The sequence below is a fragment of the Zalophus californianus genome, chromosome 7, assembly GCF_009762305.2.
Source record: "Zalophus californianus isolate mZalCal1 chromosome 7, mZalCal1.pri.v2, whole genome shotgun sequence".
In the NCBI taxonomy this organism is placed as follows: Eukaryota; Metazoa; Chordata; class Mammalia; order Carnivora; family Otariidae; genus Zalophus; species Zalophus californianus.
Genome location: NC_045601.1, coordinates 7,795,048 through 7,814,833, shown reverse-complemented (window position 1 = coordinate 7,814,833; position 19,786 = coordinate 7,795,048). Strand labels below are relative to the sequence as shown.

Here is a 19,786-nt window from a genome sequence, read left to right as displayed (position 1 = left end):
AGCTCTACCAGGAAAAGATGTAGTCTGTTTTGTTCACTGCTATATCCTCAGCATCTAGTACAGCTCCTGGCACATATATGCATTTGATAAGTATTTGTTGAATGAATGTTGTTGAATAAATAAAATGAATGTCAATACAGACTATCATGATAAAATAAATTGAAGCAGAAATTTCTGTAAGGTACTTTTGAGGGCAGTATAGCTAATTTCACAACTGGCCTTTAAATATAACCATATTTAAAGTTTTCTGTCTTGACGGGTTTTCTTCCCAACATTTATTCAAAACGTGTATTTTACATATTCAGGCTCCACTGAAGTAAGTTTTAAAAACCAGCACATTTGAATGATGAGAAATATACTTAATTTTAAATGATGCTGTTTTTGACTTAACTCTGGCCTTGACTCTGTGGGAAATTCTGTAAACACGTGCAACTGAAAACTGTGAAGCCTCAAGTCCTCTCTCTCTAAGGGCACGGGATGCACGGGAATTTCAACAGTATTGCTGTAACTCTGAAACAATCCTAAAAACTTTTTCCTCCTTTACCGTAGCAGCTTCCGCCAGAGTTTCTGGAAGATCAAAACCACTTTGTGATACTGAGGTTAGTTTAGATCGGTGTTCTTTCCTGCCCTGTTGATGTTCTGCGTTTCCGGAGACTTTGTTTAGTCTCAGAAATCCGAGTTTCACGTTATCTGTCGAAGACAGCTTTTTCATCGGCGCACCCCAACGCCCCGGACTCTGGGTCCCCAGAGCCCCCACGCCCGCGTGTGGGTTGCGAGCGTCTGCGTTGCATCCAACCCTATTTCTGAGGATGGCATCACCTTTGGCGGTGATCCATTTGCTAAAGCTCAGGGCCCACTTCAAAGTCTCTGATCGCCGCCTAACCCAGGCCGCGCGGCCCCTCCCGGGGTCCCCCGCGCACGCCCACCGCCGGCCGCCCGGGAGCACGGGCGCGCACAGCCCGGCGCACACTCTCCGCGAGCGAAACCAGGCGACCGCGGCAGGACCGCGGCCCCGGGGCAAGTGGCCCCGACGTGCCGCCCGGACCGCCGCCTCCGTGGCCCACGCCTCCGGCCCCCGGGGCCGTTCCCCGCGCCCCTCCCTTCGCCGGCTCCCCGCCCGTCCGCTGCCGCGCCCGCAGCCGCCGCCGCCCTCGGAGGCTTGTCCCTCGCCGCCCGCCGTAGCCCGGCGCTGGCCGGTCGCCGTTTCCAAGATGGCCGCGGCGCGAGCGGTTCCTGCGGCGGGCTAGAGGCGGAGGCGGAGCCGAGTCACTCCCGCACTTCGGGGCTCCGGTCCCCCACGCCAGGCTGCAGCTTACTGTCCGCCGCGGCCATGCGAGGCCCCGTGCACGGATGAGAGAAGCCGCCGCCGCCGCCGAGCTGGTCCCCCCGCCCGCCTTCGCCGTCACCCCCGCCGCCGCCATGGAGGAACCGCCGCCGCCGCCGCCGGGACCCGAGCCTGATCCCGAGCCCGAGCGCTGCCGGGGGGCGAGGTGAGTGGGGCTGCCGCAGCGGCCCGGCGCAAAAAGCGGGTCCCGTCCTGGCTCGAGCTCGGTCGGAGGCCGAGGGGGCGTGGGGGCCTGCGCTTCCCGCCAGGTGGTGAGGGCTGCATCCAGGCTCCCGGGCCGGGCCGGAGGGGCGGGGTGCAGCTCTGGGACCGAGGGCACCGCGGCCGAGTGCGCCGAGGGACCCCTGCTCGGGCAGTGCGGGTCCGCCCGAGTGCCCAGCCTGCCGGCCCTCCCTGCAGCTTCGCTGTCCGCTCGGAACGCGGCGGGGCCGGGAGCGTAGTGGGGCACCCCTGGTCCTGCGGGAACTGTGACCTTCTCCCCGCCGCGAGCTTCAGACCAGGGGCCGCGCTGAAATTGCTTGCATCGAAATGCTACCTCTTTTCTGCCCCAATTCGAGTAAAGAAGTAGACGCTCGTGAAGCAGACACGCTGTGGCGGTTTCCCTGCGTTCTCCTCCTGCCCTCCTTTTGCACCCCCCTTCGCCTGCCTTCTCTCCTATGAGAAACTGCACTTAGACTCTGCAGACAGGCAGGTTGGTTTCTCTTTCTGCGGGCCTTTTACCGCCTTTAGTAGTAGCGTTGTGCAGATTGTTGCTCACACGTGCGCATAAAGGCTTGATTTCTCTCAAACTTTGCCACCGCCTGAAGCTCTCAGGTGGAACTTTGGTACCCAGAGCATTTGTTGCATTCTGTTTCTTAGAGACTCTATTAATTAGTTTTATGTCATTTTTTTTTTCTGATTGGGAAATCAGACTCACCGTAACTAAGAATTTACCTCTTCTTACGTGCCTGTGTTTGTGTGTTCAAATGTCGTCCTACCCCGTCCTTTGCATCCCAGAGTAAACTTGCAAACTGCTGCCCCCTGTCCCTTATAATGAAAATATTGCAGAGTTCCTCTTGCATCTTACTGTCTTGCTCTGTACTTCCAGGAATAAGGCAAATAAGTGTCCTCTTTATTTTTCCTGCTTAAAAAATTTTAAAACAAATTCTGTGGCTGTAAGAACTGAACACAGGAACCATATTCTTGCTTGTCGACCCAGTCGGTTCAGATTTGTTTTATTTTTGTAAGGTGTGAAAAAGGTCATTCTTCATTTTCCTAAATTCTGAGATACTAATGTGAACTTTTAAGGAAAAAAAATAATATTACATGGTATAATAAGAATTCATTTTGTTCCTTTTGAATACATCTTCACATTTTTAGAAGTTTTGTCAGGTAGCTTATTATGTAAATTCGTTAGTAAATTATCTTTGAGCATTTTGACTTAAGTTTTTCTGTAAGAATAATAATAGTGAACACTTACTAACCGCTGAAAATGTGCCATTTTCTTTGTTTCCTTAATTTGTACAGCCACCCTATGAGGTAGGTCCTGTTATCTCTTTTTTACAAATGAGTAAACAGGCACAAAGGTTAGGTGTTTTGTCTTAAGTTTTCACAGCTAGGCGAGCTCAAGTCTGGCTGCACGTTGCACACCCTATACACCTTGAAGAAGAGGCGTGATTTTATTACCCAAATGGGCAGATCAGAGGTTATAAATCTGCATAACGGTACTTATTGGGATAAAATAGATGTGAACCTTCTTAGGTCAAAGTAAAAAGGGCAGAGAGAAGTGGTAATGTGCCGAAAAATCACTTTCTCCAATGGTAAAAAGAAACCTTGACTTTTTTTTTTTTCCAGTCAGGTTTTTGTCTGTCTTTGTTATAGTAAAAATAGGTCAGGATAATTGGGCTTCATCCAACTGTAAGGGAACAGCAGTGTGCGGAACAAGAAGATCTTAGAAATATTTTTCTTAGCAACATTACAGTTAATTTTATAATAGCAAATCTGTAAAACAGATTACTTGACAAAGCTGTGATTTTTGTCTTTTGTACACACCCTCATTGTCACCACCACCTCTTCAATATGCAGAGCTGACCTCTGACACACTGTAGATCATTAGTAAAAGGTGCTTTAGGGGCTCTGCCACTGTTTATTTGAATTTCTTTTATTTGTGTTTAACTTTTTAAAAGAAGCTCAGTGCGCACGTTCAAAATGATAGACGCCACGTTTTAACACTGGAGACCAATAAGGTGGTGATTTATGCTACCAGGTTAACTGGTTTTGGGACAGACAAAATAAACTCTTTCTGCCGTCTTTGTTCAGGTACTTTATGTTAACGTGTCATTGATTAGGAAGGCTGCTGTAATGCATAGGTCTTTTGTAGAATGCAGGTCTACACATGTTGGCCAGTGCACCCCTGTGGCAGGTGCCAGCCCAGCACATCTGCTTGGTGCATGCCGACGTGAGAGTTATGCAATCACCAAGGAACACAAAACAGGTTGAGAGGTGATAGTACTCTATTATAGTTTTACTGCTTATTGTCAGTCGTGGATACTTCTTGTTCTTATTTTTGATAAAGAATCATAAGGGTAGCAGTTGTTAGTGATTTAACTTAGAAGTAAACATTTCTTATAATTTCTTTTTCAAACTTCTGGGTCGTTTGTAGGAGGATCCTGAGATTACAAGGAGAGATATTAAAACCAATTTGGAGTAATTTACTTCTGTGATTTCTTGAATATGCACTTAAAAAAACAGAACTTGGATATTAAGGCTTAAAAAAGACTGCTCCTATCTGTAACTTTTCATTTAAAATATTTATGTTAAAATAGCCTCATTGTTCTCATTTACTCACCTTGAAAAGTACATGTTCCATGAACTTAAAAATACCTTTTTTTTTTAAACCAAGGTACTTTTATTTACTATTTATATAATATGGTTCTTGTAAGTTCCTTTGAAAAAAATGGGTTTCACTAGCAAAAGAGTACTTGAATATTCTGTCACTCCTAGGCAATTTGATCTCTCTCTCAACTTGAATGTCCCCTTTGAGCCTACATGTTTCAGTCTTAACATTGTATGTCACCTATTCTCCCTAGTGAAATCCACCTTCTGGTGCAGCTGCAGACTGCCTGGGCAGCATCAGTGATGGGCGTGGCTTGAGACCATTACAACATGAGATCCCATTGGTGGGGGCAGCTTAGGGCAGAGAAGCTGAAACCATGTAGCAGCAGTAACAAAGGGCTCCAGTGATGGCAGAAGCTTTCTCAAGTTCTGAAATGGGGACAACTTGTCTCTCAAGAATGACTTTGTGCTTTCCTGTAATTGTCATATTATTAGAAGTTGCTTCCACTTCCTTCACAGGTCTTCTCTTGGTGTCTTGTAAATCTTGTTCTGAGCTCTACCTGAAATATGGGGATATAAGGTCTTGACTGCTTACTGGATACATTTGTTTTATTTTATTTTATTTTTTTTTAAAGATTTTATTTATTTATTCATGAGAGACAGAGGGGGAGAGAGAGAGAGAGAAGCAGAGGGAGAAGCAGGCTCCCAAGGAGCAGGGAGCCCGATGCGGGACTTGATCCCAGGACCCTGGGATCATGACCTGAGCCGGGGGAGAGAGAGAGAGAGAGAGAGAGAGAAGCAGAGGGAGAAGCAGGCTCCCAAGGAGCAGGGAGCCCGATGCGGGACTTGATCCCAGGACCCTGGGATCATGACCTGAGCCGAAGGCAGACGCTTAACCATCTGAGCCACCCAGGCGCCCCTGGATACATTTGTTTTAATAACTTCCTGTTACTTAACAATTCCTCATTCCTCAATGATTATCTTTTTACTCCTAGCATTCTATTGTCCCAGCCTTCTTATTTGCCTGGGTGGTATGTATTCTTTTTAAAGACACTTACATGTTGCCAATCAGTAGGCGATTGGAAATAGTTTCTTTAAAGGGAAAATAGAAGAAATGTCAGAAAAGGAGTTTGGGCATCAGTGTCTGCTGTGGGTCTTTTTGAGCTGGCATTGCCCGGGCAGGATAAGATAAGCAAGGCCCAGGTCCTGTTCTTCACCTCCTTCTCAGCTTTGTCTACACCTGGTGGGCCCGTGTACTCTTTTGCCTATAGAAAGCCAGAGTATAATTAAGAAATTGAATGGTGAACATGACATCAGCAAGGAAAATTAGTTGAATGATTTTAGCGACTAATGCTAACAGACCAGGAAGGTTGGCTTGCATCCCTATGAGATGTACGCCTTTCTTCTAATATGAGAGCATGTGATAAACTCTTAGGCTTTCATTTCTTTAGCCTTCTGAGGCTGCTTCCCCCCCCCCCCTTGTCACTAACTTTCCTCTTTTAGTTGGGTTATAGTGTGTTTGTTTATAATCTTCAGTCTTACTTTAATTAGGTTATGACAGACCTTGCTCTTCTGGCCATACTTTGAGGTATATTGTATCCTTGTCCCTTAAAGACATTTGTTAAACCCTCAGTGCTAGATTTTTACTAGTAAGCCTCAGAAGGTCAGCTAACTGCCTCCACCCACCCTATAATCCACCCTCCTGCCACCACCCCCCACAAAGAATCCTGTGGCGTAGTTTCTGTGAAAGGTGTGGCAGAGAGGTCAGTGGTTGGTGCTTCCATAAAATGCTTTTTGACTCTTGTGAGTATTATGTTCAAAAAAAGATCATGACGGTATGTGGTTTTTCTGGATTTAAATAATTAAATTGAAAAAAATTTAGAACCACGTTAGAATTCTGTGCAGCTATTAAAAAACATGTTTTTAAGGAATATTCAGTGACATGGAAAAATGCTCATGACAGAAGTCCTTCTAGAAAAGTCTTTATAGGTAAGTGGGACCTGAGTATCCAGTTTTTAAAAGATTGTCAAGTAGTTCTGATGTCTACATACTCACCACTGTGTTCAATGAGAACAGATTATAAGACAGTATTTGCAGAACATGGTAGCCAAAACTTGAGGTGGCTGCTCAGGTGGTATATATTTATTTTCCACCAGTTATGTCTGTCCTTCCTTTGTCCTTGCTCTCCCTCATGGTCATCTCTTTCTCTGTCGGCTGTAGCTCCCTGGTTCAGGTTGGACATGCCCTCTTATGTGTTCCTGTCTGTAGGGGTGGACACTTGACCCAATCCAGGCCATTAGGATTCTTTCCTGGGATTTTTAGAATTGGAGCTGGAGGAGAGCAATGCTCTTTTTAATAATCAAAATATATATAATTTGGAGTTCTGAGCCTGGAGCTAGCTCCCTGAAGTTGTAGTCAGGCTCCTGGAGAAGTAGTTTGGTCTCAGACAGTAGAATTTAACTCCCAGAGAAAAGGCAGAGAGGCCAGAAGAGCTCTTTGGCCAATTTCTTTTTATGCTAGATTCACCTCCATTTTTTTCTTGATTTGATATGTGAGTTAATAGATTCTCTATTTTTGCTTAAACTCTGAATAATTTGCATTATTGGGCTTCTTAATCCCAGCTAATGCTCAGTATGATCCCATTTTAAAAAAGTGTATATGTGCATAGAAAAAAAGATTGGAAGGATACATACTAATTGTTTCCTAAAAATTTTTTATATTTAACATGTTACATGTTATTTTATAATCAAAAGCTAATTATAGAGCCAAAGTCTTTTTTTAATTTTATTTTATTATGTTATGTTAATCACCATACATTACATCATTAGTTTTTGATGTAGTGTTCCATGATTCATTGTTTGCATGTAACACCCAGTGCTCCATTCAGTACGTGCCCTCCTTAATACCCATCACAGGCTAACCCATGCCCCCACCCCCCTGCCCTCTAGAACCCTCAGTTTGTTTCTCAGAGTCCATAGTCTCTCATGGTTCATTTCCCTCCTGATTTCCCCTTCTTCATTTTTCCCTTCCTACTATCTTCTTCTTCTTCTTTTTTTAACATATAATGTATTATTTGTTTCAGAGGTACAGGTTTGTGAGTCATCAGTCTTACACAATTCACAGCGCTCACCATAGCACATACCCTCCCTAGTGTCCATCACCCAGCCACCCCATCCCTCCCACCCCCCACCACTCCAGCAACCCTCAGTTTGTTTCCTGAGATTAAGAATTCCTCATATCAGTGAGATCATATGACACATGTCTTTCTCTGATTGACTTATTTCACTTAGCATAATACCCTCTAGTTCCATCCACGTCGTTGCAAATGGCAAGATTTCGTTTTTTTTTGGTTTTTTTTATGGCTGCATAATATTCCACTGTGTTTGTATGTGTGTATATATATATATATATACACACACACCACATTTTTATCCATTCATCTGTTGATGGACATCTCAGCTCTTTCCACAGTTTGGCTATTGTGGACATTGCTGCTATAAACATCGGGGTACACGTACCCCTTCGGGTCCCTACATTTGTATCTTTGGGGTAAATACCCAGTAGTGCAATTGCTGGATTGCATGGTACCTTTATTTTCAACTCTTTAAGGAACCTCCATACTGTTTTCCAGAGGGGTTGCACCAGCTTGCATTCCCACCAACAGTGTAGGAGGGTTCCCCTTTCTCCACATCCCCGCCAACATCTGTCGTTTCCTGACTTGTTAATTTTAGCCATTCTGACTGGTGTGAGGTGGTATCTCATTGAGGTTTTGATTTGGATTTCCCTGATGCTGAGCGATGTTGAGCACTTTTTCATGTGTCTGTTGTCCATTTGAATGTCTTCTTTGGAAAAATGTCTGTTCGTGTCTTCTGCCCATTTCTTGATTGGATTATTTGTTCTTTGGGTGTTGAGTTTGATAAGTTCTTTATAGATTTTAGATATTAGCCCTTTTTCTGATATGTCATTTGCAAATATCTTCTCCCGTTCTGTCAGTTGTCTTTTGGTTTTGTTGACTGTTTCCTTTGCTGTGCAAAAGCTTTTTATCTTGATGAAATCCCAATAGTTCATTTTTGCCCTTGCTTCCCTTGCCTTTGGCGATGTTTCTAGGAAGATGTTGCTGCTATAGAGCCCAGATTCTTAGCTAGGGGACATTTATAATTTTAAGTGTCCTTTGAATTGTTACTAAAATTGAAACTGATGAGATTCTACATTTTATATAAAGAGAGTATGGTTACCATATTTTAAATTAAATTCTCTTAATTTTAAGTTTTCTTTTTTTTTCTTTTTTTTTTTTTTTTAAAGATTTTATTTGTTTATTTGACAGAGAGAGAGACAGCGAGAGAGGGAACACAAGCAGGGGGAGTGTGAGAGGAAGAAGCAGGCTTCCTGCCAAGTGGGGAAGCCCGATGCGGGCCTGGGATCATGACCTGAGCCGAAGGCAGTTTTCTTTTTTCAAATGTGTTTTTGGTATATATGAACTAACTGAGCTGACTATATTAAGATGGTTTGCTTTAATTATTTAGTTCATCCCGGGTAACAGAATTTGTAGATTAGAAATAGCATCAGCGGTGACAAAACAAAGGGCTTGTTTTATGATAGTCTTTCATATTTGTAGTACTACTATTTAGAATCTATGACTGTATCTTCATCGTGCATGTTATGTTAAAATGCTTTCCCCTTTTTAAGAGGCAAATGCAAAACCACTGTATTTTAAAAGGATCATTATTCCTTTGGAAAGTAGGTGTGGTAGGTACATTCTTCTATTTCCCACAGACCTCAGACTCGTGTAATGGAGTGCAATTTGCCTTTAGATATTTATTCACTAACAGCATAGGCAAAAGGAGAATTTGTTTTTTACCTATAAGAACATTCATTTGTCATATTTTGCAGACATCAGTAGAAGTATTAGTCTCATGGATCATTTGGATGCCAAATGTTTATAAAGTACCAGGGAAAGCTATTAAGAATATATTAGGCATTCTATCAAAAGCATTTCATAAGTGGATTTCATTTCAACATAATTTCAGAAGAAATAAACCTTCTGTGGAGAAAAATGGATACTAAGCTTTAAAGTTGATCAGATTTGATGTTTTCAGTGAAAGCCTTTTGTGCATGTGAGCAGGCTATTTGAGGATACTGCTGAACTGTAGAGTGTTCTGAATAGGGCTTATTAGAGGATAGCTAGTTTAGAGATGTAAAATTAATAGAAATTGTCAACCTTTTTACTCTGTCAGTGGGAATATTTTGGAAGAAAATTTAATACATGCATTATTTTTATTGTATCATTAAAAATCCTAAAGTCTTTTTTGTGTAGGAACATAAAAATGTAGGTGTAGGGGCGCCTGGGTGGCTCAGTCGTTAAGCGTCTGCCTTCAGCTCGGGTCATGATCCCAGGGTCCTGGGATCGAGCCCCGCGTCAGGCTCCCTGCTCAGCGGGGAGCCTGCTTCTCCCTCTCCCACTCCCCCTGCTTGTGTTCCCTCGCTCGCTGTCTCTCCTCTCTCTGTCAAATACATAAAATCTTTAAAAAAAAAAATGTAGGTGTAACATGGGTTTCTTTATAGTTTATTCAAATAAGGAGTTAAGTATTTACAGTACAAGTCTTATGGGTGGTAGGATTGTTAATATTTATTTAGTCTAACCTCTCAGCCATTGCTTATAGAATTACAAGAATTAGAGCTGGAAGGGAATTTGGAGCCCTGCTCTGTATTTTAGAGATGAGTAAAGCAACCTAGAGAGACTGTTGCTTCCCCAAGGTCACAGCTTAGGATCCAGGTCTCCAGGCTCTTACTTCCCTTTCTTTCATGTCACACTGTGCTCCCCTGGTTAGGGTCCAAAGCTAAAGGGGCTCTTCAGTCTCCTGATTGCCTAGCCCAGCAGCAGCTCACACCCACATGACTAGTTACTCGGCAACTGTGGAATACTCTTATTTTCTGGATTAATTAGACTTTCCAGGATATAGCAGTGATGAAAGATTCATTTTCAGAAAAAAAAAAATGCAACCCTCCCCCCTGGAAAATTCCCCCAAACTCAAAAAAGGTACATGCCTTTTTTTTTCTTTTTTTTAACCCATGAAACTTTCAGTTCACAGAATAAAGAGGAACTAATGCTGAAACCTTTTTGTTTATCTTGCTGTTCTTTTCTGTACTCAGTCTTTAGATTAAGCAGACAGTAAGATTGTAAATTCTGTTCTGGGGCAGTGATACTGATCTGGCTGTGACTGTGACCTACATTAAGAAGTGCATGTTACAACAGTATGTGTATGCTATATAAGCGAAGTAAAAATTTATCCAATAATGTTGGACCTTGTAATATATGATACACTCTGATAATTCTGTTCTGTCCTATTAAAAAAATTGTTCACCATGATCCATTAAATTGATTTTATTACCCACAAATAGGGTTGTGACCCTCGCTTTGAAAAACGTGACTCTACCAAAAATAAAAACAGGTGCTATTGAACTCTATTCCTTGTCCCTTGAGATTGAGTCAGGAGAATGGCACAGTACTTATTCACCAAATGATCATTTTGAAGAAGATGGGCAAGGTTAGGATCTGAATATTTCTTCCTCGAAAACAGCATTATTTCCCGAAGACAAGAATAAAAGTGCATCTTACCCTTGCCGCTCAGGGCTGTTCTCTTCGTTGCTTATCCTTAAAACACAGGAACTGTAGAAATGCCTGTGTGGCTCACTGGGTTAAGCGTCTGCCTTCAGCTTGGGTCGGAACCCCAGGGTCCTGGAATCGAGTCCCACATCGGGCTCCTTGCTCAGCGGGGAGCCTGCTTCTCCCTCTGCCTGCCACACCCCCCCTGCTTGTGCGCATGCTCCCTCTCTCTCACAAATAAATAAAATCTTGAAAGTAAAGGTGAGTTTAGAGTTTAGGATTAATTTTGGAGTAAAGTTGGGGTTGGAATATATGAATTTCTTAGAGAATTTATTTTTTTCTGAAACACTGATTTGTATTTAAATGTTTTCAAATAGAGTGGTCCCTAAGGGGGGAGGACCCCCTTTTCCCCTGCTGTGTGTGCGCGCGCGCATGCGCACATGCATGTGTACGCCGCAGTTTTCAGCGCAGTGAAGCCTGTTTTTAAGAGAAGATGACCTGGAGAGTTGTCTTTTCCCTTCCTTCTTTACCCTGTTAATTAATTATTCCTCCTGGGCTAGCTATTCTCTTAAGCATTACTTACTTCAGTCAACCTTTCTTTGACCTTCTCCTCTCCCCGGGATTAAAGGAGGTCCTTTTGTTATAAGTCTGCATGGCCCTTGTACTTCGCCACTCCTAAGTGTGTCACCCTTGGTAATGCTGTATTTGTGTGAATGTTTATTTATTTTGCCATGCCTTCAGTAGACATTAAACTCCATGCAGACAGGGACATTGTTTTGCTTATTTTTATATCCTCGTTCCTGGTACTGCGTCTCACCGTTAGTAGGCTCTCAACTGATACCTGTTGGATGTCGGAGGTGGTGACTGTATTGGTTAGATCATGGATTTGGTTTTACACAGATGGCTTTGAATCTTACCTTTGGTTGTTAGCTGTATGCTTTTGGGACGTTATATAGCCTCTCTCAGACTCAGTTCCTCATTTGAGAAATAGTAACTACTTTCTGGGTTGTTAAGATTCAGTGAAATAATGGTCTTTTATATAAAGTACTCAGTCCATATTGGCTATCATGGTTATAGTTCTCTTTTCTTCCTTCCTTTTTGGCTTAAAATGAAAAAAGGGGAAGTCTGTTGTAATTAATTTTCTTAAAAAGCCATCACATATGCTTAGAAACTGGCTACTTTTAAAAATAGCTGCAATCATCTGCATTATTCCAGAAACATTTGTTTTTTCTGTGCCTGCAGAAGTCATAGAAGAAAGAAAAAGGATTCAGGGACCCGAGTTTTCCAAATTCTTTCTTTTGCTTCAGTTACTTGATTTATTTTGCATATTATTCCTAAAGGTGTTTGGAATTCTGACTTGGCGGGTCATAAACCATGCTCCTAGAATCAGAAGCGTCACACTACCAATGGAGTGACTTGTTTAGGTTGGTCGGCACAGCCCAGTCTTTTTTTTTTTTTTGGAGTTCTTTTTAGTTGTTTAACTTGACATGTTGATATATCTTAGGTCAGTACTGTTCATTTTTTAAAATGTTGCATGCTATATTTAAGAGTAGTATTTTTCAGATTGATCTAGCTGCTGCCTCAGAAAAGCAAATAAAAATTAATAAAACTAACTTAATATGCTAGAAATCTCTCAGATTGTAAAAGCAATACATGTCTATTGTGGAAAAATCTGAAAAATCTGAAAAGTATAAAGAAGAAAATAACCATAATCTTACCACCTAAATATAGTTACCATTAACATTTTGGCATATTTATTTCCTGGGTTTATCTATGTCTGTGATATATGTATATATACACACACACTCATGTATATACATTTTTTCCTCCATACAGTTTATCTTCAAAAGCTGCCATATCATAAGCACCTTCCTATGGTGTGAACATATTTACTGACAAACAGTATTCCTCTTATTGTATATACCATAATTAAACTAATTGTTCTTGAATTATTTTATACTACACATTTCCACTTCTTATTAATGACTTGATAAAAATCTTTATATAAACTTTTCAGTATTTTAGATTATTTCTTTAAGTTAGATTACCAGGTCATAAGATATTTCGAGTGTTTAGACTCTTGCTACGTTGCGACATGTCTTTTTAGAAGGTACTAAGTTGTTTTACTCCTACTAATGTGAAAGACAAAAATGCACTGGATAATCTGTTACAAAAGCATAGTCTACTAAATTGTTAGGAGTTACAGATAGCTTGAGAGAAAAGAGAAAGAGGTTCCTTATATATTCAGAAAATAAAACATGAGTACAGCAACAGTATTCCAAACAGAACCCATAGTCATCCTTCATCAGTGCGTCTCGTCCCAGGCAGTTCTGGTTCTGTTCGATGTTCAGTTAGCAGCTCTATGAATCCTCCTTCTTGGCTAGAGTTTGAGAAATCCTGACTCAGCCCATTGGTGTGGTCTCAGACTTGTTTAAACATGCTCTCTGAAGCCTATACCCCAAAGTACCTGGCATAGTCCTTTTCCCCAGTCTTTGGGACAGCCTGTCTTTGTTGAAGATGGGCACTCTGACCTAGAGATGATCGCAAGTGTGCTTTCAGGAAAACAGCAGAGTAAAACAAAAACCTTTCTGTAGGTGACCGAAAACGTAAAGTGACTCCGGTTAATTTACTACTGCTAATTTTCAAAAGTGTAAGATCCAGTAAGTATTCATGATAAGATTAAGGCATTTGATAAGATTTGGGTGTTTCTGTGACATGCAAAACAAGATAAAAGTCAGTCCAAAAATCTTTAGACAAAATATTTATAAACATAATGATTAACTCTACTCTCAAGAAAGAGTGGCTATTGTGTCTAATTTATGAAAATGGAAAACATAATTATAGAGAAAAAAGATCTTCAGATATAACATATAATAGTCTTGATATAATATGCCAACAATATACTAAACATATAGTTGGAATATACCAAGAATATATCAAGAATATCAAGTAAAGAGATTTTGTAAATCTGGAATAGGTCTTAAACATCTGTGTATGTATAAAACTCTGTAGGTAAGTGATATCAATTTCCATTTGAGAATCACTGGCCTAGAAGATCCTAGATTCAAATTAAAGCAGTTGTGACTAAGTGAACAATAGAGAAAACATAACTGAATTAGGCCTGAGGATATGACTGTTGTCTAATATGGCTATTGTCTAATTTATCAGGCTCTAGCAGCCTGATAAATAGAAGTGCTGTCATGGACAGCGCAGCATTGACAGTTCTGTAGGAACTTCTCATACAGCAAACCATTTTTGGAATATATAGGACATCTTAACCCAGACAAACTTAACCGAAGCATCCGCTCTGATTTAGTAACTCATCAATAGTAACGCATCGAGTAAGTCAGACTATTTCTAGCACCTCTCCTTTTACAAGATGAAAAAACAAATCTTTTGTGATTTTCCAAGGACCATGTGGGAAATCTCAAAGACAGTTTTAGGTGTAAAAAAATACCATTTAGGGTTTAATTTTGGGAAGGCAAAATATCAAAAGTTGTCAGGAGTTTTGAACACTTAGTTAAGATAGGATTATGGATTACCAAGAAGTGATGCTTGAAATATATATTTGACCAAAGTGACAATAAAGATTTTAAAAGTAAACATAAGGAAATGGAGACTATTAAAGAACTTTATTTAAAAAAAAATAAAAAAAAATAAAAGTAAACATAAGGGGTAGCAGGATTGTAAAGGACCTTTCCTACAGGAGAAACTTTTGCTTTCTTAAATAATGAAGGACATAGTATTCAGGCAATTCAGGCAGTGTGGGAAGGTTCATTAATGGAGAATGTCTCAAAGAGGAGGGAGAAAACTTGTTTTATGAAACATGGAGATCAAGGTGGAAGATAGAGGTGGGTCTTATTTCCTTATAGGCAAGGACATGGTGGCCCTTCAGGTTAATCACTTCTTGGAGCACAAAAGGGTGGGGGTTTCTTACTCTCTGCTCTCATCCAGGAGCACAGGGCTCATATGAGATTGAACAGTTATCACAAGTGATAGGTGTAAGTGCCCAGCTCACTGTTGTGTTTTATTTATAACATTGAGTATCTTCATTTGCACTGAATAGTTTGAAGTAATTTACTTAATTGTGAGTATCTGGACATAATTTTTATAGGCTCTAAAAAAATGCTAAAGAAAGTTTTTTCTCTTTTTAAAAAATTGCTTTGGTTCATATTTATTTTGGTGGTTTTGTTCTTGAATAGACTTCATTTTTAGCCCCTAATGTTTGTTTATTTAACTTCTTGAAATGAGCTTTTAAAGAGTAGTATTTCATCAAATATAGGATGCCTTTGATTGTAAGATGCACTATAATTTTATATATCATGGAGGAAAAAATACTGCAACTGAATTATGATACAGTGCATTTTATATTAGTTATAAGAAGCAGTGTAATATCAGAGATGTTAAAATGTGGAAAAATGTATGTTTTAAAATCAGTGAACTATGGGGAGGTCTTGATCTTGCTATTTTTTAAAAAAGATTTTATTTATTTATTTGAGAGAGAGAGCTCAAGGTGGGAGTGGGGGGCCGAAGGAGAGAACCGCAGGCGGACTCTACACTGAGCACCGAGCCTGACGTGGGGCTTGATCCCACAACCTGGAGATCATCGAAATCAAGAGTTGGACACTTCACCAACTGAGCCACCCAGGCGCCCAGCTCTTGCTGTTTTTAAACTTAGTGTGATATATATGGTGGTATATATACAGAAGAAGCTGCTGGCTTCTACAAGATCCTGATAAATTCACGAAGAATAAAAAAAAAGAATTGGGATGGGGTAGAAAGAAAGTGGGATGTAGTGATTTTTATTAAGTAAAATTTGACACAATCTCAGTCTACCAGTAGGAACCTTTTTTGTGTAGCAAGCTCTGTGCTGACTCCCATTGAGTGTTTTCTGATGTTTCTATTCCAGGAAGCCATTTGTGATCTTAATTAATTTAACCAGCCCTTTGTTGGACTTTTAGGGTGTTTCCATTTCTTTTGCTATTATAAACAACAATGTCTGAGCATTCTTTTTAGCTCAATCTTTATGTATATCCAGATGTTTTATTAGGATAAAATTCTGAAAATGTAATTGCTGTAAAAGAGTATGCGTGTATATATTTTTAGTTACAGTCTGCTATTCCATAGGTACAGAATTTTACGTAGTGAGTTTATTATAGTGGAAGCAACTGTACAGGCTTTTGGCAGAATTTGATAATACAAAGATGAAAGAGAGGAGTTGACCAATTAGGCAGGACCTGGTAAGTTCCTCATATTGTTTTGTTTTACATTTTTGTATACTATTTCTTGTTGTATAATGTCACACAGATATTTGTGTGTATATGCAACGTATCGCCTGATCAATTGTCCAGAAGTGAACATGCCCTGTTAGACATCACTTGCGTGGGGAAGCCGACCAGGAGCGGCATCCTGGAAATCCTCTCTTGCCCCACTCAGCCACTTTTCTGCTCTTCTCATTACCTGGACCCCTACTCATATTTTACAGCTTTCATGCAGTATGCTGTTGGTGAGATTCATCTGCGTTGTTTGTTTTGGACAGTAGTGGTTCTTTTATTCTTGTTGTAAAATGTTCCGTTGGTCGTGTGGATGTATCACAGTGTATTCATTCAGTGTTTTTTTTTAACCATAGTAACCATTTTTTAAGTGTACAGTTCAGTAGTGTTTTAAGTAAATTCATTCACACTGTTGTGCATCAAGTCTCTAGAGCTCTTCATCTAGTAAAAGTGAGATTGTGTGCTCATGAAGTAACAAGTCCCCATCCCCACTCCCTCCAGCCCCTGGTGACCCCCATGGTACTTTCTCGTCTACTTGCCTATTCTAGGCACCTCATGTAAGTGGAATCATACAGTGTTTGTCTTTTTGTGACTGGCTTCTTTCACTTAGCAGAACGTCCTCGAGCTTCATCCATGCTGTGGCATGGCAGAACTTCCTTTTTAAGGCCCAGTAATATTCCATTGTATGTATATACCACATTTTGTTTATCCATTCATCTGTCCATGAACACTTGATTTGCTTTCATCTTTTGAAGTTTGTATAATTTTAGAGATCTTTGGTTTATGTTGCCAAATGCTCTTTAGGAACTTTGTGTTAATTTTCACCAGGAACATGTGAGTTTTTTCTTGCCATTGCAATGATAATTTTTAAGTCTTTGCCAGTGTTTTGATTACTTGTGAGGTTTAACACTGTCTTTTTTTTTTTTTTTAAGATTTTACTTATTTTAGAGAAAGAGAGCGCGAGTGCACATGAGTGGGGGGAGGGGCAGAGGGGGAGGGAGAAGGACAAACAGACTCTTCTCTTGAGTGCGCAGCCTGATGCGGGGCTGGATCCCACATCCCTGGGATTGTGACCTGAGCAGAAACCAAGAACGGGATGCTTAACCGAGCCACCCAGGCACCCCTGAGTTGTCTTATGTCAGTTGGTTACTTACATTTCTTAATTACAATTACATACAATTGTTCATCTATCTTTCTTCTTGACTGTGAATTACTTGAGTGTAATAGCTATCATCTTAGACCTTCTTTTTATTCCTGAAGTGAATAGTACTGTGTCTGCTGCACGAGATGCCCAGGATGTGTTTGGTAGATGAATGAATACATTTGTATATGGATGTATTGGGAACATAAGACTATATCCTTATAGTACTTTTTGGTTTGTTATGATCTGTTATAAAAACATTTCTTAAAGTAGCTACATAGTAAATAGTCTCAAGTAGTATTTAATAACTAGACTCAAGTAACATTTGATTAGAAATTATCTTTATTTTAGGCTTTTTTTTTACATTTATTAGATTAAACAAATATGTATTTTTTTCTCAAATAGGCAGCTTCAAAAAGTTCGCTTTAATTTTTTTTTTTTTTTTTTTTTAAGAGAGAAAGAGAGAGGGGCGGAAGGGAAGGGAGAGAGAATCTCAAGTAAGCTCCATGCCCAGCACGGAGCCCGAGGTGGGGCTCGATCTCACGACCCTGAGATCATGACCTGAGCTGAAATCAAGAGTTGGACTGCTTGGGGCATCTGGGTGGCTCAGTCGTTAAGCGACTGCCTTCGGCTCAGGTCATGATCCTGGAGTCCCGGGATCGAGTTCTGCATCGGGCTCCCTGCTCAGCAGGGAGTCTGCTTCTCCCTCTCACCCTGCCCCCTCTCGTGCTCTCTCTCTCTCTCTCTCTCTCATTCTCTCTCAAATAAATAAATAAAATCTTTAAAAAAAAAAAAAGAGTTGGACTGCTTAACTGACTGAGCCACCCAGGTGCCCCTACAAAGTTCACTTTAAATAAAAATCATTTTGATCCATTAAATTTCTTTTTCCTACTTAGTCCGGAGTCTAAGTTAACTGTGTAACTGCCTACCCCTTTATTTTAAGTAGAGTAGATAAGCTTGACAGTACTATTGAGCCTGGGTTTAGGATTATATCACTAATCACTTTGCTCTATTTGCTGACATTAACCCTTGTTAAGTACTCAACCACTAACAGTTTAATTATTTGGAAAGTGTGAAAAAGAATGTATCTTGCCACATATAGGTGTCTGATAGGAAGCATTTTATGCAACTGTGAATTCTCTGCTCTGGAACTTTTGAGTTACATGCATTGAAGGCTGTGAGGTGGTTCTTTCGTGTGGCTTTGATTATGCTTTTTGTGCCTCTTATTCCTTGTGTGTTTGGAGCAGATGATCAACAGAGGATCCTGAGGCAGCCACCAAAGTGAGAACTCTAACACTCTGGTGCTTTTCTCAGACACTTCATAGGTGTGTAATTCTGGGAGTGGTTGCAAGAGAGTGCGTACATGAGCAGAACCCCAGTAAGAAGGATGATAGCTTTGGCAGCGAGACGTAGAGATGCAAAGAAGGGAGACGAGGTGGGTAGAAACATGCTTTCTGAGTCATAGCAGCAGTCTGTCCTGATAGACTTACAGAAGGAAAGTCTTACAAAGAATTGTAAAGTAAAATGCTTTTAAGGAAAGTTTCTTTGGCAGCATATTTCAAATAAACTCTTTTAATGAGAGGTTCCCAGACAGGGGCTCAAGTTATCAGTCTGCAGTGAATTGATAAAATGACAGGATGGTGATTTTTTTTCTATAAAATTAAGCTTATTTTCCAGGGCTAAATTGTATGTTTTGGAAATGATGGTGGCAGTAGATTTTATGTATTTTCCATGTCTTTCCTTGGCAAAGCAAAGTGGTGGCAGCCCCTATTTGGTTGCCTTTCAACACCCCCCTCCCGCCCCCACCCCCCCCCCCCCGCTCCCAATCACACACTTAATTTTGGAAATCACATCTTGAACTAAAATAATTTAGAAATTGTTTGATTACACCCACGTATCTGATGAAGTAGGATGTCAGAAGTAAATTGGGGAAATACTTCTGGAAGCATCAGAAACATTTGCCATAAAGTTCGACTTCAGAGCTGACTTTTTACTTTGTAAAAGAACTTGGCTCTTGGAATATCCAGGTATTATTTAACAGAAAAGCAAAAGGAGTATGTATGTACTGAGCAATGATTACTAAAAAGGGAGACTCATTAGCTTGAGTCTGTGAATGAAATTTAAAAGCTCCAGCTTAACTGTAGTGACTAGTAGTCGGTAGTAGTGTGTGGCTTCATCCCATCTTAACCACCCCATCTTGTATCGTGTAGTCATTTCCCTTGAGACCAACTCATAACTGAAGTACCTAGCAGGTGTCAGGCAGGGGTAGGCCAGGCTGTGGGGCTGCGGTAATGGATAAAATGAAGGCATGACTTGGTTTATTGACCAGGCCCTCTGGGGCCTTCATTAGGCCCAGAAAGCTTTCTGTGTTGTTGGAGGTCTCCCCACCTGCAGATGGAGCTAGAATTAGGGAGGCCACACGTTTCAATTAAATCACATTTGTGAAGAGACCTTACACTGCATCCCCACACAAATTTGCCATTCATCAGTAGCCAAATTTTAGGCTTAAGCTGGAGGTCCAGGCCAGATAGACCTCCTGAACCCCTTGCCTCTTAGAATTTAGAATCTCCATTTACACTGACCATCTTCCCCGTTTCTAAATATGCTGT

At 40.8% G+C, this 19,786-nt stretch overlaps 1 protein-coding gene across 4 annotated transcripts in view; it reads left to right on the top strand.

The window, feature by feature from the left end:
• Positions 1-1,205: 1,205 nt before the first annotated feature.
• Positions 1,206-19,786, top strand: part of MAP3K4 (mitogen-activated protein kinase kinase kinase 4) — a 110,939-nt gene continuing 92,358 nt past the window's right edge. For all 4 annotated transcript variants that reach the window (XM_027601198.2, XM_027601196.2, XM_027601197.2 and 1 more), the window contains exon 1: positions 1,206-1,490. In XM_027601198.2, coding sequence (XP_027456999.1) covers positions 1,351-1,490 — 140 coding nt within the window. In that variant the 5' untranslated portion in view covers positions 1,206-1,350. The remainder of the gene's footprint in view (positions 1,491-19,786) is intronic.